Source organism: Neovison vison, chromosome 7, assembly GCF_020171115.1.
Source record: "Neovison vison isolate M4711 chromosome 7, ASM_NN_V1, whole genome shotgun sequence".
NCBI classification, from domain to species: domain Eukaryota; kingdom Metazoa; phylum Chordata; class Mammalia; order Carnivora; family Mustelidae; genus Neogale; species Neogale vison.
In genome coordinates this window covers 158,290,272-158,317,700 of record NC_058097.1, presented here as the reverse complement: position 1 = coordinate 158,317,700, position 27,429 = coordinate 158,290,272, and the positions used below count along the sequence as shown (strand labels likewise).

General features: G+C 38.2%; 1 protein-coding gene and 1 pseudogene across 4 annotated transcripts in view; both read left to right on the top strand.

Annotated features, from left to right (window-relative positions):
- Positions 1-27,429, top strand: part of SBF2 (SET binding factor 2) — a 484,493-nt gene that overhangs the window by 93,842 nt on the left and 363,222 nt on the right. For all 4 annotated transcript variants that reach the window (XM_044258810.1, XM_044258813.1, XM_044258812.1 and 1 more), the window contains exon 2: positions 20,361-20,446. In XM_044258810.1, coding sequence (XP_044114745.1) covers positions 20,361-20,446 — 86 coding nt within the window. The remainder of the gene's footprint in view (positions 1-20,360; positions 20,447-27,429) is intronic.
- LOC122914698 lies at positions 21,692-21,817 on the top strand (annotated as a pseudogene).

Below are 27,429 nucleotides of genomic sequence, written 5' to 3'. Positions count from 1 at the left end.
TTGTTATGGTCCCTTGAGTTTCCCAAGGCTCTGTTCTTCATATTTCTCTTAGTTCAATATCTTCTCTTCCTTATTTTCTCTTAGTTTAGATTGGGTACATTCTACTGACTTGTCCTCAAGTTTGCTAATTCTAACCTATACCATAACTAGTCTACTGTTGAACCTATTCATTGAGAATTTTATTTTTGTTATTTAATGCTCAAGAATTTTATTAATTTATTTGTTTAGGAGGTTATTTTGTATTTTTTGGTTTTAGAATTTCCTTTAATGACTCTATTTCCTGATATTTTTTGTTTTTCATCATTCAGGAGAATTTGTGATTGATTTGTGATGAATTTTTATGACAGCTGCTTTTTTGGTTTTGTTTTGTTTTAAGATTTTTATTTATTTATTTATTTTAGAGATAGTCTGTGTGCATGAGCAGAGCGGGGAGCTGCAGAGGAAGAGGGACAAGCGGACTCCATGCTGAGCACAAAGCCTGATACAGGGCTAGATCCCACCACCCTAAGATCATGACCTGAGCTGAAATCAGGAGTCAGGTGCCAAACTGACTGAGCCACCCAGGAACCCCTAACAGCTGCTTTAAAATCCTTGTCAGATGTTCCAATATCTGATTCATGTCTGTGTTGACATTAGTTGACTGTCTTTTCTCATTCAGGTTTGGTTCCTGGTATGATGGGTGATTTTTTATTATATCCTGGCCATTTTGGCCATTGTATTAGTCATCCTATTTAGATTTAGTACATGGAACATGGTCTAATTTTGTGAGTTGTTCTAGTGGCAGTTTAATTTTCAGAGCTTTTGCAGTGTTATTTTGGTCTTTTTGGTTTATGTGGTTCTCCTGCTGGTTCATGCTGGTGCTGCCTACTGTGGCAAAAGTGTTCCCCAGGCTGAGATGTATGATGTTTCTTGGCTGGAGAGATTAATCTCAGGCCCATAGGTCACAAAATGTTGATTTGATTTTTTTTTTCTTTCAGTATTTTATTTTATTTTTTACTTTCAGTATTTTTTTTAAAATTTTTTATTTATTTGACAGAGAGAGAAATCACAAGTAGGCAGAGAGGCAGGCAGAGTGAGAGAGGGGAGGAAGCAGGCTCCCTTTGGAGCAGAGAGCCGGACGCGGGGCTTTGATCCCAGGACCCTGGGATCATGACCTGAGCCGAAGGCAGAGGCTTTAACCCACTGAGCCACCCAGGCGCCCCATTCTTTCAGTATTTTAAAGATGTGATTCTACTATGTTCCAGCTTACATTGTTTGTGAGAAGTCTGCTGTCTTTCTTATTTTTGTTACTCTATATAGCATGTGCCTTTTTTCTTACGGTTTTCAACATTTTTGCTTTCTGTCTTTTTAAAATAATAATGTGGGGATGCCTGGTGGCTCAGTCAGTTAGGCTGCTGCCTTCGACTCAGCCCATGATCCTAGGGTCCTGGGATCAAGTCCCTAATTGGGCTCCTTGCTCAGCGGGGAGCCTACTGCTCTCTCTCTCTCTCTGACAAATAAATAAATAAACAAACAAAATCTTTAAAACACTATATGATATGCCTTGGTACAGTTTTCTTTATTATTATTATTGTATTTGGAGTTTGTTGTACTGCTTTAATCATGCATACTAGGCCATTGAAAATTATTCCACAGGTCATTGCTGCTTTGTTCTGTACTTTTTTGGTCTGTTTCTGTGTTTCATCTTGTAGTTCTTATTGATATAACTTAAAGTTTATGAATTTTTTTTCTGTAGTGTCTAATTTGTTAATTCTATTCAGTATATTTTTCCTGTCACTATTCCTTTTTTTTTTTTTTAAAGATTTTATTTATTTGAGAGAGAAAGAAAGAGAGTGCACATACATATACAAGCAGGGTGGGTAGCAGAGGGAGAGGGAGAGGCTGGCTCCCTGCTGAGCAGAACCTGATGTAGTGCTTGTTCCTAGGACCCTGTTATCATGACCTGTGCCAAAAGCAGGCGTTAATTGACTGAGCCACCTAGGTGCCCTCATGTCACTATTCCTGGAAATATGCATTATACTCATAATAATTTTGAATGTCCTTATCTACTAATTTCATCACCTGTATTGATTTGAAGTTTATTTTAGTTAGTTGGTTTTCTTTTCATTATGGCTCATATTTTTCTGCTTCTTTTCATGGCTGGTAGTCTTTAGCTAGACATTAGACATTGCGTATTTTACTCTGTTGAGTGCTGAATATTTTTATGTTCTTGAACTTTGTCCTCAAATGTAATTAAATCACTTGGAAATGGTTTGATATTTTTGAGTCTTGTTTTTCCTTTTTGTTAGGTGGGCCCACAGCAGCATTTAGTGTAAGGGCTGATTTTTCCACACTACTAAGGCAATATACCCTTCTGAAATTTCTTCGTGAGGCCCAAGGAATTAAAATAGTTTTTCCCCTTCCTCCCACTTCCTGGCTGTTGGGAACACAAACTATTCCTGCCTTTTGTGAGCTCTGGAGAGTCATTTTCTCTGTTTCTTTCATGTGGTTTATTCCCTGGCCTCTGAGTTGGTTTTCTCATACTCAAGTACTAATTGGTATTTAGCTGAAGACTCAGGAGACCATCTATGGATCTCTGGTCTCTCTTCCTATGACTCTCTCTTCTCTTTAGTATTCTGCACTGTGAACTCCAACCTTATTGGCTTTCCTGAACTCCTAACTCTATTGCTTCAGCTCAGGGATACTGTTGGACTCTGCTTGGATTTCCCTTTCCCCCTTCCTGCAGTCTGGAAATGCTCACCAGGGAGTAAGCTGGAGCAATTGTAGGGCCCACTTATTTGTTTACTTTCTCTCACGGTTCACTGTCCTCTACTGCCTGATGTCAGTGTCTGAAAACCATTGTTTCGCATATTTTTGCCTGGCTTTTAGTTGTTACAGGTTGGTGGATAAATTCAGTCATTGTTATTTCCATCTTGGGTGATGTGGAAGTTCCTAAAGTAATGACTTTAGACAATTTTATTATGTAGCTACTGGGAGAATCATTTAAGGATTTTGATCAAGAAAGTTAGCATGAGGGGCACCTGGGTGGCTCAGTGGGTTAAGCCGCTGCCTTTGGCTCAGGTCATGATCTCGGGGTCCTGGGATCGAGCCCCGCGTCGGGCTCTCTGCTCAGCAGGGAGCCTGCTTCCTCCTCTCTCTCTGCCTGCCTCTCTGCCTGCTTGTCATCTCTCTCTGTCAAATAAAAAAAAAAAAAAAAGAAAGTTACATGATATTGGGCACCTGGGTGGCTCAGTGGGTTAAGGCCTCTGCCTTCAGCTCAGGCCATGATCCCAGGGTCCTAGGATCAAGCCCCGTGACGGGTTCTTTGCTCTGCAGGGAGCCTGCTTCCTCCCCTCTCTCTCTCTGCCTGCCTTTCTGCCTACTTGTGATCTCTCTCTCTCTGTCAAATAAATAAAATCTTAAAAAAAAAAAAAAGTTAGCATGATAAATTTTGACTTTGCAGAGCTTATTTCCATACTGCCAGATGCTTGAACATGTTGGAGTGAAGAGAAGCAGGAATCTAAGGGAGTGAGGTGGTGAGGCTGCTGCTGTCTTCCAGGTGAAAGATGATGAGAGTGAACTGGGGTGATCATTAGTGGTGCTCGGTGTGAGGGCACATTTGGAAGGTATTTGGAGGTACAGACTTGAGAAGCCTTTCTTTTTAAAAATAATGATATGCAATTGTATAGTTTGTATTTGTATACAATAGCAATTGTATAGTCCCTGCAGAGCAGAGAGCCCGATGGGGACTGGATCCCAGGACCCTGGGATCATGACCCAAGCCGAAGGCAGAGGCTTTAATCCACTGAGCCACCCAGGCACCCCAACTGTATAGTTTTTATAGCATTTCAAACTGCCTATAGTTCTTTCTTTACTGCTATTAAAGAAAACATTTTATTAAGTAAGAAGATGCATTCTAAAGAGCTTCATAATATGCAGGTTTTTAAAAGATTTTGTTTATTTATTTAACAGACAGTGAGAGAGGGAACACAAGCTGGGGGAGTAGGAGAGGGAGAAGCAGGCTTCCTGCTTAAGAGGGAGCCCAACGTGGGGCTCAATCCCACGACCCTGGGATCATGACCTGAGCCCAAGGCAGACGCTTAATGACTGAGCCACCCAGGCGCCCCAATATGCAAAGTTATACATTTAGTTTTATTTTCAGTTTGTTTTCTTTTTTGTTTTTCCTTTTTTTTCTTTTTCTTTTTAAAGATTTTATTTCTTTGACAGAAAGAGACAATGAGAGAGGGAACACAAGCAGGGGGAGTACGAGAGGGAGGAACAGGCTTCCTGCTAAGTATGGAGCCCCATATGGGACCTGATTCCAGGACCCTGGGATCACTACCCGAGCCGAAGGCAGGCTCTTAACAACTGAGCATCCAGGTGCCCCTTTTTTCTGTTTTTCTTAATCCTGACACTTATTCTCTAAATCCTTGGATTTATGCATTATCAATGAATTTTCTGTTTACTAGAGACAAAAATTGGATAGCTATTGTTGATTTATTATTTTTAATGGTATACTTTGTTCTCTATTCTGTTCAGTTTTAAATGCATTCTTTTTCACTTCTGTAAAAGCCCGTGGGCTCTTTACTTAGTTTAACTCCAGAAAAAAATAGTTTGTGTGTTTTAAATAAACCTGTTGAATAATAGGAGATTATAATGGAAAATCAGAAAATCATATTACATTCCTACCTAAATTATTGAATAACCACAAAAGACTTGTTTCAGTTGAAATAAACAGACTTCTTTGATTAAATACTAAATGGATCAAATATGAAAGCCTTTTGTGGAATAATTTCCTGCATGCTTTTATTTCAGTGAATGAACAGTTTTTAATTTTCCTTATCCTTTGAAAATTGGTCTGCACTGACACAATCAGATCTGTTTATTTTGATGAGCTTCGATAACTTAAGTCTTCTGGTGAACAAGTAAACAACATTTAAACAATTATCTTTTGCTGAAAAGCAGAATTTATAAATTGAGGCTGGGAAGCTTAGGACTTTCAAGTTGAATATGATCCTCATTTAAATTTACCTATGAACATGTAAATTAAGTTTCTGTTGGTCAGCTTCTACCCCATTAAGATGAGTAAGTCAATTGTATGTACCTGAAACGTCAGAATTTCTGATTTTTCTAGCCTTGTGCTTTTGTTTTAATCATTTCCCCCCGAGATGACATTCTCTATGAAGTAGAGAACAGGTACTGGGCATATCACTGAAGTTCCAAGCAGATTGTTTTGATATAGAATGCAATAGGATTGGTACCAACATCAGTAATGTGTTTATTGCATGTTGGGAGAGGGAGAAGGAGTCTCCCCGCTGAGCATGGAGCCCCATGTGGAGCTTGATCCCAGGACACTGGGATCATGATCTGAGCTGAAGACAGGTGCCCCTTGAGCAGTTTTTTTAGTACAACACAGATCATGGCCATTTTTTTTTTCCAATTTTCGTTTTTTTTACTGAAATTGTTTTTACTGAGACTTTGTCAGTATTCATGAAACTGTTAACTTAAAGTGGTCCCATTTTCTGATACATATGTCCTAACTAAAAACCAAAACCAAACCAAACCAAACCAAAACAAACAACACCCAGTGATATAAATATGGTAGGTAACAGACATAGGATATAAAACGTGAATGTGCTGGGGCACCTGGGTGGCTCAGTGGGTTAAGCTTCTGCCTTCAGCTCAGGTCATGATCTCAGGGTCCTGGGATCAAGCCCTGTATCAGGGTCTCTGATCAGCAGGGAGCCTGCTTTGTCCTCTCTCTCTCTCTCTCTCTCTGCCTACTCGTGATCTCTCTCTCTGTCAAATAAATAAATAAATAAATAAATAAATAAAATCTTAAAAAAAAAAAAGTGAATGTGCTGGGCTGACTAAAAAAATTTCACAAAGATATAACTTGAGTCTGAAACCTTTATATAGATACCTGATAGAATCAAAATGTTAAAAAAAAATTTTACATACTTCATTCAAAACTAACTTCTGTAGGGGCGCCTGGGTGGCTCAGTGGGTTAAGCCTCTGCCTTCGGCTCAGGTCATGATCTCAGAGTCCTGGGATGGAGTCCCGTATCGGGCTCTCTGCTAATCAGGGAGCCTGCTTCCTCCCCCCTCTCTCTGCCTGCCTCTCTGCCTACTTGTGATCTATGCCAAATAAATAAATAAAATCTTAAAACCAAAAAACTAATTTCAATAAATCAAGAGTCCTGTGATCACCAAAAGACCTAATACAACGCTAGGCTTCACTGTTAGTGGTCCAATTATCGAGAGCAGCATTTCTCTACATTCTATCAGTTACATTAGCTCAGTAATGTCCGGTATTATATTCAGCTCTGAGTTGTGCTTAGACAAACCTGTACGTCCTCATTTTGTTGTAACATCATGGTTGTCATAATCATTATCATCATTAACATTTATATAGTGTTTACCATATGCCAAACATTTGTTGAAATATTTTACATGTATATTAACTTGAATGTTTTTCATAAGAACTCTACAAGGTAGGGGGCACCTGGGTGGCTCAGTCGTTAAGCGTCTGCCTTCAGCTCAGGTTGTGATCCCAGGGTCCTGGGATCAAGCCCTGCATGGGGCTCCCTGCTCAGCGGGAAGCCTGCTTCTCCCTCTCCCACTCCTCCTGATTGTATTCCCTCTCTTGCTGTCTCTCTCTGTGTCAAATAAATAAATAAAATCTTAGGGGAAAAAAAAAACTCTAAGAGGTAGGTAACAGTATCCCTTTTTAATTCTGTGGAAAAAATGAAGCACAGAGAGGTAATGTCATTTTCGCTGGGTCACATAGCAAATAGACATGGAACTGGGTTAGGATATAGGTAGTGTAGATCCTAAGTCCATGTTCTTAACCATGTAAAAAAAGAAAACTATATATATATATATATATATATATATATGGATCCATATATATATATATGGATCCATGGGACAAATTGAAAATATTTAGAGAAGATTGGGGCAGTGGGGAGAGGCATGGGGACAAGATTTTTGTTAGCTGTATTAAAATATTTGAAGGACTGTCAAGTAGAAATGGTACTAAATTTATCCTGTATCCCAAGAAGGTAGACTGTGACCAACAGGTAGATAGTATAGCAAAACAGATTTTTTTCTCAAGTTTTTTTCATGTAAACAAAATCAAAATAGCTATTAATGTAATGAAGTGATTATTACCAAAAATTTCAGTTTTCTAGGAGTGCTATAACAAAATACTGCAAATTGTTGGTAGCTTCAGAGAACAGAAATTTATTCTCACTGTTCTAGAAACCAGAAGACTGAAATGAGGGTGTTCGGCAAGGTTTTTTTTTTTCTGGAGTATTTTGAAAGTCGATACCATTGCCTCTCTCCTATTTTGGTGGTTGCCTGCAATCTTTGGCATTCTTTGACTTACAGTTACAACTCTACAGTCTCTGCTTTTTTTTTTTAAAGATTTTATTTATTTATTTGACAGAGAGAGAGATCACAAGTAGGCAGAGAGGCAGGCACAGAGAGAGAGGGGGAAGCAGGCTCCCCGCTGAGCAGAGAGCCCGATGTGGGGCTCCATCCCAGGACCCTGGGGTCACGACCCGAGCCGAAGGCAGAGGCTTTAACCCACTGAGCCACCCAGGCGCCCCTACAGTCTCTGCTTTTGTCTTCAAGTGATATTTTCCCTGAGTGTTTATCTTTGTCTCTATTTATTTTATTTTAAATATTTTATTTATTTGGTTGGGGAGAGCTCGAGTGGTAGGGAGGGGTAAAGGAAGAGGAAGAAGCAGATTCCCCAGAGTGGGGAGCCCAACATGGGGCTCTGGGGCTCTATCTCAGGACCCTGGGATCAGGACTTGAGCTGAAGGCAGATGCTTAATCAACTGAGCCACCCAGGTGCCTTGTGTCTGTTTTTTTTTTTTTTAAAAAGACTCTATTTATCTATTCGACAGACAGATCACATAGGCAGAGAGGCAGGCAGAGAGAGAGGAGGAAGCAGGCTCCCGGCTGAGCAGAGAGCCCGATGCGGGGCTCGATCCCAGGACCTGGGATCATGACCTGAGCCGAAGGCAGAGGCTCTAACCCACCGAGCCACTCAGGCGCCCCTTGTGTCTGTTTTTTTTACGGGGGCACCTGTCAGTGGATTAAGGCATACCCTAATGCACTATGACTTCAACTTAACTGATTATATCTTCTAAGACTATATTTCCAAATAAGGTTTCATTTTGAGGTTTTAGGTAGACACGAATCTTTGAGGTACACTATTCAACCTGGTGTATCTAAAAACTAAACACATGTCCTATCTTCTGGGGTTTTAAATTATTCAAATTTATTTAAAGATACCTATTTATATTGTGATGAAAAACCAAAAGGTATATAAAAAGAGAGCCAGAAAAGAGAGAAAAATAACTAATCTTAAATTTTAACAGATACACTTGTGTCATTTTTAAAATAAAAGAATTTGATAAATTGATTATGATAACATACATCCATAATTAAATATTTCATATATGTTTCTCAGAAAGATCTTCTGCTATAATAATAATCCAAAGGTAAGATAGGCTGCCTTGAGATACTACACTTTTGTTTCACAATACCTGTCCAAACACAGATTAGAAGAGCCTGGTGAAATACAGGAGGAATGTATACATTACAGATGAGTTGTGTCAGGACTCTCTTCTTCCTTCCACAGACAAAATCTATTTATTTATTTATTTATTATTTTAAAAAAGATTTTATTTATTTATCTTATAGAGATCACAAGTAGGCAGAGAGGCAGGCAGAGAGAGGGGGAAGCAGGCTCCCCGCTGAGCAGAGAGCCTGATGCAGGGCTCGATCCCAGGACCCTGGGATCATGACCTGAGCAGAAGGCAGAGACTTTAACCCACTGAGCCACCTAGCTGCCCTCCATAGGCAAAATTAAAGAAGACATGTGTCTCCCAGATTGTCTTCATTTTGGTAACAGAAGTATGTAAGCATCACTGCAATGAAAATAAGATTTTCATCACTCTAAAAAGGTCTCTTGCACCCTTTAAAATCAACCCTTGATAACCAGTCCTGGCCCTGGGCGAGCACTAATTTCCTTTCTATCAGTATAAATTAGTCTTTTCTTTAATTTCAGAGGAATGGAATCCTGTAGTATGCAGTTTTGTTGGCTTCCTTTGTTCAGCATAATTGAGATTTATCCACGTTATTGCATAGATAAGTGATTTTCTTTCCCATTTATTGCTGAATACTATTCCATTGTGTGGATACACTACAATTTTTTTTTCATTTACCTGTTAATGACCCTAACTATTCATAGATTTTGATGCTATGGCATATGGTATTTTTAAAAAAGATTTTACTTATTTATTTGACAGAGAGATATCACAAGTAAGCAAAGAGGTAGGCAGAGAGAGAGGGGATAGCAGGCTCCCCACTGAGCAGAGAGCCCGATGCGGGGCTCGATCCCAGGACCCTGGGATCACAACTGAGCCGAAGGCAGAGGCTTTAACCCATTGAGCCACCCAGGCATCCCTATTTATTTATTTATAAAAAGATTTTATTTATTTATTTATTTGACAGAGATCACAAGTAGACAGAGAGGCAGGCAGAGAGAGAGAGGGAAGTAGGCTCCTCACTGAGCAGAGAGCCTGATGTGGGGCCTGATCCCAGGACCCTGGGATCATGTCCCGAGCCGAAGGCAAAGGCTTTAACCCACTGAGCCACCTAGGCACCCCTGTTTGTTTGGTTTTTAAAGATTTTATTCATTGGGGCGCCTGGGTGGCTCAGTGGGTTAAAGCCTCTGTCTTTGGCTTAGGTCATGATCCCAGGGTCCTGCGATGGAGCCCCGAGTTGGGCTCTCTGCTCAGTGGGGAGCCTGCTTCGCTCCCTCTCTCTCTGCCTGCCTCTCTGCCTACTTGTGATCTCTCTCTGTCTAATAAATGAATAAAATCTTAAAAAAAAAGATTTTATTCATTTATTTGACAGAGATTACAAGTAGGCAGAGAGGCAGGCAGAGAGAGAGGGAGGGAAGCAGGCTCCCTGTAGAGAGCGAGATGTGGGGCTTGATCCCAGGACCCTGAGAATTTACAGGGACCTGAGCAGAAGGCAGAGGCTTAACCCACTGAGCCACTCAGGTGCCCCTAAAATGCTTTTTCTGCATTTATTGAGACAGTTCTAAGGTTTTCCTTTTATTGTCTATTAATATAATTTATTTATTGATTTTACTGGCAGTATGACATTTTCTTGATTTCTGTAGCTTTATTATAAAAGACTTTAAGTCAGGTAGTAAAGTCCTTTCCTGCTCAGTTTTGATTCCACTCCCTGTAGTTTCTTCAGTATGGGGGCCTTGATTACTCCAGCAATTTTAGTTCTTATTGCAGAAATGTTGTCTTTGCTCTTCCATGTTTAGTTGCTGTTTTTAAGTTGGCCTTTCAGGTTTCCAGTGAATGCTTGTTGGGTACTTGGAGTTCTCTTGTTTTCTTATCTGCTGAAGGAAGCCATTATGGTTGCTTCCTTCTTACTCTTTTTTTTTTTTTTTAAAGATTTTATTTATTTATCAGAGAGAGAGGGAGAGAGAGAAAGCACAGGCAGACAGAATGGCAGGCAGAGGCAGAGGGGAAAGTAGGCCCCTGCTGAGCAACGAGCTGGATGTGGGACTTGATTCCAGGACGCTGGGATCATGACCTGAGCGGAAGGCAGCTGCTTAACCAACTGAGCCACTCAGGCGTCCCTCCTTCTTACTCTTGTACAAAAGATGCTGATACTTTGTAGCCTCTGTGATTGTTAGTAGTTTTTCTCCAGTTGCAGTATTTTGGGGGATACCTTTTTACCAAGGTTTTTTTTTTTTTTCTTTAAAGATTTTATCTATTTATTTATGAGAGGCAGAGAGAGAGATTGGCAGTAGGAGAAGCAGGCAGAACAGGGAGGCTGATGGAGGACTCAGTCCCAGGATCCTGGCATCATGACCTGAAACAAAGGCAGGTCCTCAACCAACTGAGCGATCTAGGTGCCCACCTTTTCACCTAGTTTTGTTGGAAATGTTGTCCATGAGTTTTTGGTTTTGCCATCTTTTTTCTTTTTTTTTAATTGTGGTAAAAAACACATATAAAATATACCATCTTAAACATTTTTGAGTATATAATATAGTAGCATTAATTATTATACATATACTATAGCACATCGTTTTATAACATATCCCCAGAATTTTCTCATCTTGCAAAACGAAGTCTTTTTACTAACTGAACAACTCACCTTTCCACCCTGCTTGCAGCATCTGGCAAGTATTTTACTTTTTGTCTAAGAGCTTGACTACTTTACATACTGCATGTAAATGGAATTGGGTTTGTTTGTTTGTTTGGGTTTTCTTTTGGTAACAGATTTATATTATTTAGTCTAAAGTCCTCAAAACTCATGTATGACAAGATTTCCTTTTTTAAAAGGCTGAGTAATATTCCATTGTATGTATGTGCCACATTTTCTTTATCCATTCATTTGTTTTTGTTTTTGTTTTTTTAATAGAGGGGGGAAAAAGGGGGATGGGCAGAGAGAGCGAGAGAGAATCTTAAGTGGGCTCCCTACCCAGTGTGAGTGGAATGTGGGGCTGGATCTCAAAACCATGAGATCATGATTTCCACGCAATCAAGAGTCTGAGCCAAGCAGGCACCACTCTCCATTCATCTGGTTACTTCCACCTCTTGGCTAATGTCAGTAATGTTCCAGTGAACACAGATGTGCAAATATCTCTTTGAGATCCTATATTCAATTCATTTGGATGTATACTCAGGTGTAAAATTGCTGTATCATATGGTGATTCTTTTTTTTGCTGTTGTTGTTGGGGTTTTTTTCTTTTGGTTTTTGTTTTGTTTTGTTTTTGAGGAGCTTCCATACTGTTCTCCATAATGGCTGTAATTATTTTGCATTCTAGACAATAGTGCACAAGGGTTCCAGTTTCTTTGCATTCTCACCTACAGTTTTTATTTTCTGGATTTTTGGTAGTGGCCATCCTAATCTATGTGAGGTGATAGCTCATGGTTTTGATTTGCATTTTCCCAATGATTTAGTGATGTTGAGAATCTTTTTATTATTTATTTATTTATTTATTTATTTATTTTTGGAGAATCTTTTTATATGGTGTTAGCCATTTGTATCTCTTCTTTGTAGAAATGTCTTTTCATGTCCTTCCCTATATTTTTATTGGATCACTTGGTTTTTGTTAAATCGTAGTTCTTTAAAAAAACAAGAAGATTTATTTATTTATTTTAGCGGGAGAGAGCATGAGCTGGCTGGGGGGGTTGGGGAGGACAGAGGGAAATTGAGAGAGAAAATTTTGAGCCAACTCCCTGCTGAGCACAGCGCCCAATGCAGGGCTTCATCACACAACCCTGAGATCATGACCAATGCCAATACCATACTATCTTGATTACTATAACTTTGTAATATAGCTTGAAATCAAGGACTCTGTTGCCTCTAGTTTTGTTCTTTCTAATGATTGCTTTGTCTATTCGAGGTCTTTTGTGGTTTTATACAAATTTTAGGATTGCTTGTTCTATTTCTATAAAAAACACCATGGGAATTTTGTTAGGAATTTCATCAAATCGTTGGATTGCTTTGGGTAGTATGGACATTTTAGCAATATGGAAAAACTCTTCCATTAATGAGCATGGAAAACCTTTCTATTTATTCGTGTCTTAAATTTCTTTCATCAGTGTCTTGTAGTTTCCAGTATACAGGTCTTTTATCCCCCTGGTTAAATTCATTCCTAGGTATTTTATTCTTTTTGTTGTAATTGTAAATGGGATTATTTTCCTAGTTTCTCTTTCCAATAGTTTTTCTAATTAGCGTATTGAAATACAAGTTTTATGTATTGGTTTTGTATCCTGCAAGTTTTCTGAATTTGTTGATTAGTTTCAACTTTTTTTTGGTGGAGTCTTTAAGGTTTTCTGTATATGATATCATGTCATTTGCAAATAGTGATGATTTTAATTCCTCTTTACCAATTTAGATGCCTTTCATTTCTTTTTTTCTTGCCTAATTGCTCTGGCTAGGACTTACAATACTATGTTTTAAAAGTGGCAAGAGTGGGCATCTTCATTTTGTTTGTGACCTTGAAGGAAAAGCTTTCAGCTTTTTATTGCTGGGTATGATGTTAGCTGTGGAATTGTCATATATAGCCTTTATCATATTGAGTTACATTCCCTCTACACCCACCTATTAAGAATTTTTATCATAAACAGATGTTGAAAAGACCTTACTCAACTCATGCTTGAAGGTTTTTACCCTTTTTACTAATCTTTCCCTATTTTCCCCTACCCCCCAGTATAATGCTAAGTGAAAAAGCTACACATAAAAAGACAAATATACTTCATTATTAATAGAACTAAAGCAACTTTTATTTTTGCATGTAAATAATAATAAATTTAGCTTGAAATGTGTTAGTCAGAAAGTCTATACTTAAATTCCCACAGTTTTCCATGAATATCTTTGCAGTATTAAAGTATAATACTAGACTGAGTATAAAGTTTGCTAGGTATATAAATCATCTAAAAAAACAAAGTCATCGTGAGAAGAAGTCTTCATGTGAGCACCGTACACTTATAGACAATTTTCTATTGCTTTTTAAGCCATGAAAGGATGTCAGCTTTTAAGCTTTTTCTTTTTTTCTTTCTTTCTTTTTTTTTTTTAAAGATTTTTCTTTTGTATACTCCCTTAGTTATTTTTTATTTGGATTCTTGAAAATTTACATTTCTCATCTTTGGGTTAAATGATGCTGCTAGTACATCAAAATGGAAGTAAGAAATAGCTCTGTTCCAAAATGTGGATTTTTTAGTTTGGAGTTTTTTAGTCTGTCTCTGATTTCATTAGACTCATGACCTGATTTCTAAATAATACGGTTTTCTTTCCTAATCTTTTTTTTTTTTTTTAAAGATTTTATTTATTTATTTGTCAGAGAGAGAGGGAGAGAGAGCGAGCACAGGCAGACAGAGAGGCAGGCAGAGGCAGAGGGAGAAGCAGGCTCCCTGCCGAGCAAGGAGCCCGATGTGGGACTCGATCCCAGGATGCCGGGATCATGACCTGAGCCGAAGGCAGCTGCTTAACCAACTGAGCCACCCAGGCGTCCCTCTTTCCTAATCTTTATTGTCTTATACTGTGCCTACATCTGCCCTTTTACTTGCATTTCAAAAACCTCTATTCAAGTTCAAGTTCTAAATATTCTCACAGCAAGTTTTATCCTTGTCTTCTCAGCACCTAACACAAACCTGGCATAGGGTTATTGTATAAATAACAATAAATAAAATAAAAGAATTTATGTGATAGTTTGCTTGCCAGCTTTTCTGGATTTGTTCTCTTACCATCCTGTATGGTTTTCTAGACCAGAAAAATTGGTAGCTTGTTCTAAAACTTCAGGTATGATCATTGCTTTCTGTGGCAAATCATTCTTTTTTTTTTTTTTTAATAATTGTCATTCTTAGAAGGTTCTTTCTTTATGTTGACTCAAAAATAACTAAAAAATAATCAGAATTAGGGGCACCTGGGTGGCTCAGTGGGTTAAAGCCTCTGCCTTCGGCTCAGGTCATGATCCCAGAGTTCTGGGATCGAGCCCCGCATCTGGCTCTCTGCTCAGTGGGGAGCCTGCTTCCTGCTCTCTCTCTCTCTCTCTCTCTGCCTCTCCGCCTACTTGTGATTTCTGTCAAATAAATAAATAAAATCTTTAAAAAAATAAAAAAAAGAAAAAATAATCAGAATTAAATCTTTGGCTGTAGTCTGCTTCACTCTATCTTCTTTCATGTAATAGCTCTTCAGGTATTTAGAGCAGGATAGTCTCTTAGGCCCTATAACTTTTCTTTTTAAGTTTTCTGACTAAAGCTTTTAATGTAATTGTTTCCAGATCTTTTACCAGTTTGAAGGAGCTGATCTATCAGGGTGCTTGATACAGTGTATTCTAGTTTGGATTCTTTAGTGACAAGTAATACGGACCTATTCATTCTAACTTGAGGGAAGGGTATCATAAAAATACCTCTGGGGTCGCCTGGGTGGCTCAGTGGTTTGGGCCTCTGCCTTCGGCTCAGTCCCTGGTCTCAGGGTTCTGGGTTCGAGCCTTGTATCGGGCTGTCTGCTCAGCGGAGAGCCTGCTTCCTCCTCTTTCTCTGCCTGCCTCTCTGCCTGCTTGTGATCTTTCTCACTGTCTCTTAAAAAAACAAACAAACACCTCTAAAGTTTGGTGACAGACATTATAGTGCTGCCAGAGTTTACTGGAGGTAGAATTTAGCAGTACAACCTTTCTCCTGAGGCATCTCTGCTTCCTTCTATGTGTGTATACTCTTCACTTGTTTCTGCTAGCAGGTCTGCCTAGAATTTTTGTTGTTCTCTAACTTGGGTTTTACACATGACCATTTGTGGTGCCTGACCTTTTTCTACATCATAACAAGACTTTTTTTTTTCCTTTTTCTTTTTTTAAAAGATTTTATTCATTTATTTGACACAGAGAGAGTGAGTGAGCAAGTAAGAACAAGCAGGGGGTAGTGGCAGAGGGAGAGGGAGAAGCAGGCTCCTCACTAAGCAGAGATTCCCATGTGGGGCTCGATCCCAGGACCCTGGGATCATGACCTAAGCTGAAGACAGACCCTTAACTGACTGAACCACCCAGGCGCACCTATCATCACAAAATTTGATACATTTGTATGTTTGTTTTTTTATTGCTTTAGCCTCACTTTTCCTATTCAGAATTTCCTTGCAGTAGGATTTGATTTGTCTTGAATACCTTTTACAGCCAGGTCATTCCGGTCATAAGTTGCTTGCCAGTTTATAGATGGCCTTACCCACCTACAGTCCCATTTATTTATTCAACAAGTATTTTGTTGAGTATCTAATAAATACCAGGAATTATTCTAAGTGCCTAGGATACATCAGTAAACAAAGTAGGACAAAAATCATTGTTTTCATCCTAGTGAGATGAGACGGACAAGTAACAATAAATATAATAACCAAATAAAGGATTTAGTAATTTTTTTCTGGCTGGTGAGAGGAGTGGTAGGATTTTATGTTCTTGAATGTTACTGCTACCCTTTCTTGAACTGTGAGTGATGCCATTTTTTTTTTAAAGATTTTATTTATTTATTTGACAGAGAGAGATCACAGTAACAGAGAGGCAGCCAGAGAGAGAGAGAGGGAAGCAGGCCCCCCGCTGAGCAGAGAGCCTGATGTGGGACTCGATCCCAGGACCCCGAGATCATGACCCCAGCCGAAGGCAGCGGCTCAATCCACTGAGCCACCCAGGCGCCCGAGTGATGCCATTTTTGATAGAAAATGATGTGAACAGATGGACATCATATAGCCTCATCATATGTGACCTTTTTTCTAGGGTGGGTAACCCCTGATCTCGTTTTTTAGATAAACATATCACAGGAAGATTTAGTGAATCATATATTAGAGTAGAAACTATCAAAGTTCAGAGTCTATATTAAACCAAAAAGTATGTATTTTGTACATCTATACTCTAAACACACAGAGAAGGCACTCAAATAACTGATTTTTGTCAATTGGTACAAACAACAAATTATCAAGCATCCTGTTTTGTGCGGAGCAGAGTATTACATTTCACTGCCTAATCAATCCTTACTCAGTCAGTAGTTCTTCTGCATATATACTTCTTCCTTCTAACTTCTGGCAATGCCATACCTGTAGAATATTAGTTAGCAACCCCAGAGAATATGCTGGGCTCTTCTAGGGTCATTGGCCAAGTCACTTTGTCAGGGGGGGTGATGGATGGTTGGATCATCCTAGGTTACTTGCTAATCTTTGTGGCTGAGCTGGGTAGCCCGCAGCTCTAGTAGGACCCAGGGGATAGTGGGTTACCAAACATAAAGGAGGGAAAAGTGTGCCTGACCACACCAGTATTTCCTCACCCTTCCTAAATTTGTTTTGGACAGTTTGTCTAGAATATATACTTTTTTCAAAGAAAAGCATTTCCAAATGTGTTGGTATCCTGCTGAACATCCCCTTTTAATATATTAACTACATCAGTCATCCTATTTCTTAATTTTATGATGGGGTAGGAGACCAGGGACTGGAAAAAAAACATGAAGGCACTGATTACTAACTGGCCCTTCTTTTTCCAGTTTAGCTACATACAATGCATTGGACAATCACAATTTCGTCTGCCTAGCACCTCTCCTTTGTGGGAAGTGTCCCCTTTCTTTTAGGGAATTTCTTCCTCCCCAACTCAATAACTCAGCCCCATTTAATATGTGGTACAAATAAGAGCTGCTTCTGCAGCCACTCTGGTTGGCATGGTGTACTTTGCTTCTGGACATAGGGATCAGTCCACAGTGGACATCTGACTCTAGAACACTCTTCCCTCACTGCGGCTTGCTTCTCAATGTAAAATGCCATTTTCTTAGCATTCTTACATACAAACAGTATTGCCTATAAGAATAAGTGTCAGATAAAATATATAAACCAGGAAAATGAGTTTAAATATTCCGACTAAATGCTTAAAAAAATTAAGAAACAAGAAACAATGTTCATTTACTTTTTGTAAGATATCTTCATAAGTTCCTTAAAAGTTGGTAGCTGTAGCAATTTATATGCATTTTATTTGTGGTGAGATATTATTTTACCGTTTTTTGTTATTTTTTAACATAATTTCCATTTTCAGATAACTATCTGATTTCAGATAACATTATCTGATATAACTGAAAGTTATATCACTCATGAATCATATTTTTGTGTGCATTTATTTTATTTTATTTTATTTTTTTTAAAGATTTTATTTATTTACTTGATAGAGAGAGAGATCACAAGTAGATGGAGAGGCAGGCAGAGAGAGAGAGAGATGGAGGCAGGCTCCCTGCTGAGCAGAGAGCCCGACGCGGGACTCGATCCCAGGACCCTGAGATCATGACCTGAGCCGAAGGCAGTGGCTTAACCCACTGAGCCACCCAGGCGCCCTTTGTGTGCATTTAGAAATGTTATATCAGTATTTCAAACTGAGCTTTCATGTTATTGAAACATTACATATAATTTTAAAATCAGTAAATATGTTACTTCCGGAGAACTTTGGAAAGTTATGCTGCTGCCAAGGAAGAACTTTTAATCTCTCAAATTGACAGTAGTTAAAGCAAACGAATGTTTAGAATAGTTGATAAGAATGTGGTGAAAATGCTGATCTTATGCTTAAAGAATTTACAGAATGTAAAAAAACTGTTGAATGTCTTCTGATGGACCCTATGGGATTGTGCTAGTTGTAAAATTTTTCATTCTCTTTCACCCAGTAGTTATATATTGAAGAATTTTTCTGGGGAAACAGAGGTGAAGATAAAAGATTCATATAGAAAGATGCTTTTTGCAGTATTATTTATAATAGTAACTAGAAAATGTGTGTTTAAAATCAAAGACTTACTGTGAAATACCAGGTAATAAATGAATAGATATAGCTAGAGTTTAGTATGATCTTAGTTCTTTAGAAAAAAATACATGTGTACAAAAATACATGTGTTCACAAAAAAACTTGGGATAAAATAGGCTAAAATAATGACAGTGATTTTCTCTAGCTGTGGAATTATGGGTGATTCCTTCTTTATATTTTTATATATTAAAAAATTTTCTACAATTAACATTTATGATTTTTATAAATGTGTAAAAATTAATATAAAGTATTTCTTGAGCCTAAAATGTATTACATATCACTCTTAGAACTGAATAAGCAATATGTGGATACCTTTTTAAACATAAGTAACTTGCATTTATCTCTGAAAAGACAGGGAGATGGGAAATGAAAACAATTTATGTCAGTATTAACAAATTTATTAAAATTAACATTTAACTCAGTATGAATTAAATGCTAGGTATTTAGGATGCTCTGTGCTTGGGGATACAAAGATGGTACTAAAAGAAAGTAAAAGCATTGTCATTTTTTCTAGAATGTTTTCCATAGTATTCTCTGCTATGCTGGGTTAAATTCCCTTCTATCCTTGTACTTACCATAATATGCTGAAATTATCAGTTTATTTGTTTCTCCTAATAATTATGAGTTTTTTGAGGATAGGGCCATGTCTTTTTCATTTGTTTATCCCGAGTACTTAGCAATTTACTGACTTAGCTCTGCTTGCCATGTCAGAAGTGGTTATGTTTGAGGTAGATTTTGAAAAAGTAAGTGCCTGTGATAAACCATTTTTAATTTAGATTTACCTTGAATGAGATCCTTCATTCCCCTATAATGATGGATATACAAGGAGTTACTATACTGCAGAGTTAATTTAATTGAGAATGTTTTTATTTTGCCTTTTCAAATGTGACCTCATTTTTAGAACACAGTACTGAGTTGTTCAGTTAAATGAATTAAACTTTTTTTTATTTGTCCCTTAAAGATAAAATTTGTCTGTAAAGTGATTGAACTCTACATGAGGGCCAAAGGGGAAGTTGATTTCACAGGGAGAGGGTAATAGATGATGGTGGATAATTTTTTAAATTAGCAAATTGAATCAGGTGTTTAAGGATCCCTTAAGGTAGGTGTACAAATAACCAGAGTGTGGTGCTTTTGCTATGAAGTCAACTGGGACAACATGTAAAATATGCAAGGACCCGACGCTCTTTAAAAGGGATAGCAAAATGTAATTTAAATCTAACATGTACTTTCCATACCTAATTTACCCACAGATTATATCTCCAGTGTTCAATTATAAGTTGATCTGTTCTTTAGAATCACAGGATAATTAAGACAGTGAGACTATAGGCTGGTGGCTTTCAACCTGGGACAGTTTTGCCCCCTTTTCCCAGGACACAGCAATGTTTTTGATTGTAATGACTTGGTGGTGATAGTGGGTTGAAGCTAAAGATGCTGCTAAACTAAATATCCTAGACAGGACGAACCCAACCCTGACCCCCACCACACAACAAAGGATCATCTGGCCCAAAATGCCAGTAGTGCTGATGTTGAGAAACCCTGCTTACACAATTGTCAGGTTCTCAGACCACTCTAAAAATCCTTACTTTACCTGTAATAGTGCCCATGTACCCTATAACTAAAGCATAGTCCTAATAGTCCCGTTTCATTTGTCACTTTAAGATTACCTTGTCTCCCTAGAAGAGTTTTCTTTAGGTTTCAACTAGATATACTGAGAAGATGGCTTTCCTTATTTAGGAATAGGAGTAATTCTCTCATGGTATGGTAGAGGTTCTAAATATTAATGCCTCTGTTTATTTTTCTTAGCTTTTCATATGTGTCACTCTTTTGGGGTCTATAGGGTAGGGATTGCTTGGTATTTCAATATTATGTTTAGAAGGTAAATACTTTTATTAAGCCTCTTAAAACTTGAGAATATTTAATTAATATATTGATTTCTTCAACACATACACATTTATAAATAAGTATTAATATAACAAGTATTAAGACTTTTTTGTGCTGTGTAACTAATTCACTTTGATTTTAATAGGGTCAGGAGCAGGTCTGGGGAAAATAATCCAGAGATTTCCGCAGAAGGACTGGGATGATACACCTTTTCCACAGGGAATTGAATTGGTAAGTTGGTGTTGCTTCATTGTGCTTTTATGGTGATACTTTTCTTTTTATGCTACATTTATGGTTCTATTTATTTTATAGTTACTGTTAAATAATCTGGTGATTTAACTGTAACATGTTACTAGAAATAATCCTACTGTCCCCAAGTACAGTATCCTTTGAATATATTGATTCTGGAATGCCTGTTTTGCTATTCTTTTCTCTTTTGAACTTCTTTATAATATTAAAGAAGAAATCGATGATCTTTATGTAAGTGGAAGCTGAAAAATTCCTGACTCGTTAGTTAAAATCTTAGCCTAGTGGCTTCAGTGGTAGTATGTCACTAACAAATACTTAACAAAGGTATTTTGCAATGACTATAAAGTTTTGTTCTCAAACATAGTGGAGTGTGGATATGTGTATATGTGTGTGTCTATATGTATTTATATCATGTGAGTGTATACACACACACACACACACACACGAGAACTTTTCTCTAAAGCAGTTCTTGTTGAGAGAACATTTGGTATGATTTGATAGTGAAGAGTGTAGGCTCTGGAGGTGACTGGGTGGAAATCCCAGCTATATGGTATGACTTTAGTCGAGTTACTTAACTTCTTTGAGCAGCAGTGTCCTCATCTATAAAATGAGGATAACAACAGTACCGGTCTCATAGGGTCTTATAAAGATATAATGGGAAAAAATATACAGAATGCTGAGAACAACGGCTTCCATTAAGTAAGTGCTCAGCAAATGAGGTAGCTTGTTGATAATGATGATGATGATGATTGCTATCATTGTTGCTTGCTCGACATGTTGCAGCATCTCCCCTTCCTCCCCAGCCCCCGCAGCAGAATTGTTCATTCTCTTGTTATCATGGGTCTGAAATACCCAGTAGGAATAAAACTGATGTTGAAAACTGGGAATTTTCTCATTCTAGCTAATGACTGTACATTTCTGCTTATAGAGGATAAAAGATACATTGTCGAATGCTTAATTTGTTATAACCCAACTGTATAAAGAGGGCTCTGTGTCTGTAGAAACACAGAGAGGGCAAATCTTGAAGTTTGGTGTTAAAAATGGGGAAAGAGAGCGCCTGTGTGGCTCAGTTGGTTAAGCGACTGTCTTTGGCTCAGGTCATGATCCTGGAGTCCCACATCGGGCTTCCTGCTTGGCAGGGAGTCTGCTTCTCCCGCTGACCTCTCTCCTCTCATGCTCTCTCTCTCAAATAAATAAATAAAATCTTTTTTTAAAAAATAGGGAAAGAGCTTTGCGCAGTGGCAGTATCGTAGCCAATGAGGTTTATCCGAGGCGCGATTATTGCTAATTAAAAAATAGGGAAAGAATGTGAGGATCTCAGGAAAAGTAACTTTCTGGAGAGCTCCTTACTGTAGTCCTTTCTCTTCTCCCCCACATGCATACATATACTCGTAATTGGTCTTATGAATAAGCAGGTATTTGCGTTAATAAAGCTTTTAAGCCCTGCTTCAGCATCCTTTCTAGTGATGACTGAAAGGGGAAAATTTTGGTGCTGGGGACCATTGAAAAGTTTTTCGTGAGTTCTCACAGAGTGTGGAGGAATGTAAACTACATCATTTTGACAGTGTGAACAGTAAACCACTGTTTTAAGTTTCAAGAACAACATTATTGGGGCTATTTAGCTATGACTGGGAAGGGGTTATTCTTGTGTTTTGAAATGGATACCCTAATGTGTCTGGTGTTTTTCCTATACGGAGGGAGAGACACTTACTGATTTCACTACCTAGTAAATGTTATTTTTCCCTTGTGTGACAGACATGCCCATGTTCAGGTGCTCTCAGTGTATCTCCAGTAACAAGTAGAGTCATGTGCCACTGACTGGTGAGGTGGAGGAGCTAAGAGGTTGACAGAACTTTTCCTCACCTAAGATTTTCCTAGATGACCTCTTGACTGATTCTTAGCAAAGAATTTCAAGTTGGGTTTTTTTTTTTTTTTTTTTTGGTGCTGGGTTAATATTTAAAAAGTATTTGATCTGCTGGATTACGTTGGAAATTGTTTTTCTTTTTAATTTTTTCATCATTGAATAGCAATTTTGATACTCTTAATATCTGTTGTGCTTTGTCAAATACAAAATAAATCTGTTGATCTAACATGTATTAGCCCATTTTAAAAACATAATAGACTCTGGGCGCCTGGGTTGCTCAGTGGGTTAAGCCGCTGCCTTCGGCTCAGGTCATGATCTCAGGGTACTGCGATCGAGTCCTACATCGGGCTCTCTGCTCAGCAGGGAGCCGGCTTCCTCCTCTGTCTCTCTCTGCCTGCCTCTCTGCCTATTTGTGATCTCTCTCTGTCAAATTAAAAAAAAAAAAATCTTTAAAAAAAAAAACATAATAGACTCATTAACTGTTAAATTTTTGTTGTCTTTTTATTATTTATTGCTTTGTGCTATGCTTGATGCGTTAGGGGCATGTAGCTATTCTGCACTTGAATAATAATAACTTGAATAACTGCGAGATACTGTGTAACTTAAAGTAACTCCTGTCGTATCTAGACCAGATATAGGCCTGATAAAATTTTAGTCTAGTTGGAGGTGATCTGGCTCAGTCCCTAAGTGTTTTTTTATTTTATTTATTTTATTTATTTATTTTATTTTCACAGAGAGCGGGAGAGAGAGCAAGTAGGGGGAGCAGCAGGCAGAGGGGCAGGGAGAAGCTGGCTCCTCACTGAGCAGGGAGCCCTTTGCGGGGCTTGATCCGAGATTTCTGGGATCATGACCTGAGCTGAAGGCAGACACATAACTGACTAAGCCACCCAGGCACCCCCCAAAATGGTTCGTTGATTCCAGGGTGATTGTGACCCTATGCCAGTGATTTAAGGGGGGGAGGATCTTAGCCCTTCCAAAGTAGTGTGACAACTTTTAGCATATAATGTTAATATTAATATCTAAGAGTTGCATAAGATTGAAAGATTATGATGAACTCATATAAATTGGTTGAATAGTGGCAGTCTATCTAATTTACAATAGGTAAACTGAGGATTAGGAAGCTAAAACAAATTCACTAAGCTCTAACAGCTAAGATGTATCAGAGCTAGGTTTTAAACCCATTACCGCATGAAGTAGTGACTCTTAGTCTCAGCCACAATCTCAGAATATTCTGAGAGTGACACTTTAAACTATGGTTGGCATTTATATTTTAGTGTAAGGGCAGGATCTGAAAACAGGGTTCTATAATTTTGAAGACCTGAGGTTCAGAAATGTTAAGAGAATGCTGTGTTGTATAGAAACCAACTTTACACGTTTATTTTGCCTGAGGACAAATATGGATTCAGAGTATAATACTGAAATTATTTTCTATTGTCATCTCTCCTCAATCAGCATATATTTGTTGTATGTAAGTTCTGACACAAGTTATTGTGTTTAGCCTGAAGATTAAACTTTATGACTTGTGGGAAAGGACTTTAGGTATCCATTCACTAATAAGTCAAAACCCAAATTTAATTTAGAGGATGCTGAATTTGTTCCTTCTGTTTTTATGTAAAGAATTTGCTTTTTGGGCACCTGGATGTCTGAGTCAGTTAAGTGTCTGCCTTCGGCTGAGGTCACGATCCCAGAGTCCTGAGTCCCAGGTCAGGCTTCCTGCTCGGTGGGGAGTCTGCTTCTCTGCCCCTCCCCTGGCTCCTGCTCTCTCTCTCTCTCTTTCTCTCTTTCTCTTTCCCTTCCCCCTTCCCACCTCTTGTCTCTCTCTCTCTCTCAAACAAAATCTTTTGTAAAAAATTGCCCTTTTTTCCCTTTCATCTATTGAGAAATGCTGAACTTAATTTGGATGGATTTTAAAAATAAAAATATGAAAATAAGCTAAACCAAACATAATGACTACTTTTCCAATTCTGGGATATTTTTATCTTTTTCTCGTGCTTTTTAGGCACACATGAAAACCACAGACAGTCATATAAATAAAGTTACAGTTAATTTTAGTAACAATATTTCAAAGAAAATGTAAGAATTGTTTTGCAGAGGAATTCTATGGCTAACAATCTATTTCTGATTATGGGATGAAGTATTTTTATTGGCTAGGGTTTGGACATAAGCAAAATAGTATTGTTCTGTCACTAGCTCTTTTTAAAGATGCCCAGTCTCAGAAGTGAATCCTTTTATACTATTATTCAGAAAATTTTATGCCATATTCTTCACTGGAATGCCTGCACTGAGGCATTTGTAGAACTGTCTGATTTTTTTAGAAGACTAAAGTAGTATGATAAAAAAAAAAAGTGGCTTGAGTAAAAGAGTAATATTTTAAGTTTCATGTTTGTAAAAAAGTAGTTGAGTTATTTATAGACCAGGGATTTGACCACCATCAGTATGAATCCAGTTTTCTGTAACTGTGAGTATAGGTTGGAGAAAAGAGGAAAAAAATAGTGTATGCAACATTCTGCAGTTTTAACATGGAAGTAGTCTTAGTATGGGATATTATTTGTGCAGAGAAGTTGGTGTAAGTACCATGTAATGCTCTAATTCTTTAAGCCATTTAGAATGCATCAAGCATAACAAATGGGATAGCAGCTTTCCTTTCGACCAAGGTGTAAGTCCTGGGTGGTCAGGGAACTGAGTTAGAAAAGAATGAAGAGAATATTCGCCCTTTTTTGTAGAGTAGTATGCATGAAAGGAGAATGAGAAAGGTAGTGAGCATATTGGATGATAGGATCAAGATTCACAAAGATTTTAAAAGGCTGTAACTATAGGCTGTTAGTTAAGAAGATGAAATATATGGCAATAGGTAAAAATGTGGGTTTCTGCATGTGAGTATAAAAAGCCACCTGTATGAGCAATTATTTAGAATAAAGAAGGCAGGATAATTTGCCAGCCAGAGAGATTTAAGAAATACATGAAGACAGCTAAAAATAAAAAATATATAATCATAAAAGATACTTACAAAAGATATTATAGGTAGTGTCCAAAGCCTTTGTGCTGACATAGGGTACTTGGTGATGAATTCAGTTTTTATTTTATTTTATTTAAATAAAAAAAGATTTTATTTATTTATTAGATAGTGAAAAAGAGCATGAGAGGGGGGAGGGTCAGAGGGAGAAGCAGATACCATGCTGAGTGGGGTGCCCCATGTGGGACTCAATCCTGTGACTCTGGGATCATGACCTGAGCTGAAGGCAGACACTTAACATACTGAGCCACCCAGGAGCCCTCAGTTTCTTTCTTTCTGGTTTCTTTCTTTCTCTGTCTTTCTTCCTTTCTTTCTTTCTTTTTTAAGATTTATGTATCTTAGCACATGTGCTGTGAGTTGGGGGAAGGGCAGAGGGGGAGAATCTTTTTTTTTTTTCCCAATTTATTTATTTTCAGAAAAACAGTATTCATTATTTTTCACCACACCCAGTGCTCCATGCAATCCGTGCCCTCTATAATACCCACCACCTGGTACCCCAACCTCCCCCCCCCCCCCCCCCCCGCCACTTCAAACCAGAGGGGGAGAATCTTAAAGCAGACTTCCACTGAGCAGGGAGCCTATCGGGGGCTTGTTCCTCAGATGCATGAGATCAGGACCTGAGCCAAAACCAAGCCTAACTGACTGAGCCACCCAGGTGCTCCTGATGATCATTTTTAATGATGATATGAAAAATTTGTGGAAGGGCTTTCAGTTTTGCATGGCTTTTAAAACATGCTAGGGACTACAAAAAGGACTTTTAAAGTTCTGTTCATGACAAAGCAAGTAGATATAAATGGAGGTTAAGCTGGTAAGTGGTGGTTTGAACTCCCATTTTTGTTTTCTAGTAAAACCGGAACCTGATGTAGTCTAGAGCATGCATCTCTCTCAGCATCTCTGAAGTGGAGGATACTCAGTCTTAATTTTATTCTCACATTCCTCTATGCTCATTGAAGAGGCTTATTATCTTATACTAGACTTCCAGTTACTTATAATTCTCTTTATTTTACTGATGCATTGATAATCTCCATTATGCCATAGATCCTTCACCTACCCAGTCTCTGAGGTCTGCTGCTTCAGTACTGCTTTCAGAGCCACCGTAGGGCAAGGTTCACAGCCCTAGAGAATTTCCTGAGGAGGATGTAGGTCTACACAGGCCTAAACTACTACAAATTCCCGTTGTTTGCAAACAGCCTGGCCCTCATTACCTCAGGGAGTGCTGCTGCTCTTCGGTCCTATAATTGTTGTAGCACTGCTATGGATTCTTCTACTCTTCTTAACTTCCAGTTCCTTTTTTGAGTCTTCTCTTTCCATTGATCCCAAGTATATTGTTAAGACTAGCTAAAAAAATCTTTTCTTGACTTTATCTCTTTTAGCTATTATCCTATTTCTCTGTTATAATATGTTTCAAAAGATTCTCCTTGATTTGCTGTCTCCATTTCTCTGAGAGACAAGTGTGGTACATTGGAAAGAATATGGCATCAAGAATTAAAACTTTGAAAGTTCATTTACCCTTTCTGATAATATCAGTTCTTCTAAGAGCTATTATCAGGTGATTGTTAATAATTTAATATGCTGTAGTGTTATGATTTCTTGCCATCCACTGTCAGCTCATCACCCATCTTACTCACATCTCAAGGGTTTATTCTGAAGTGTAGTTTATGTCTTTCCCATTCTGAAATTACAAAGTTGAAGTTTTTAATATTTTCTTATTTCATGAAGGTAATAATAGCTGTTATGATAGATAAACCTTGAGATTTTTGTGGCTAGTATGATAGAAGTTTTTCTCTTCTTACACTCATGAAGTCTAATTAGTGGCATGGGATAGATGGGTGGGGGGTTTACCATCTTCATAGTGTTATTCTCAAGGTCATCTTGGGTATTGCCATTGACAGAGTGGTATGAGAAAGCATGGAGGATAGGGTTGACTTTCATGGGATAGGCCTGGGAGGGTGTGTGCGTCACTTCCTTCTATTTATCAGAAGTCAGTAAGGTAGCCCCCAACCCTCTTAACTATAATGGGAGTTTAATTGGCAAATAAAGCCTAGATATGTGCCTAGGAGAAAAGTGAAACAGATTTAGTGGACAGCT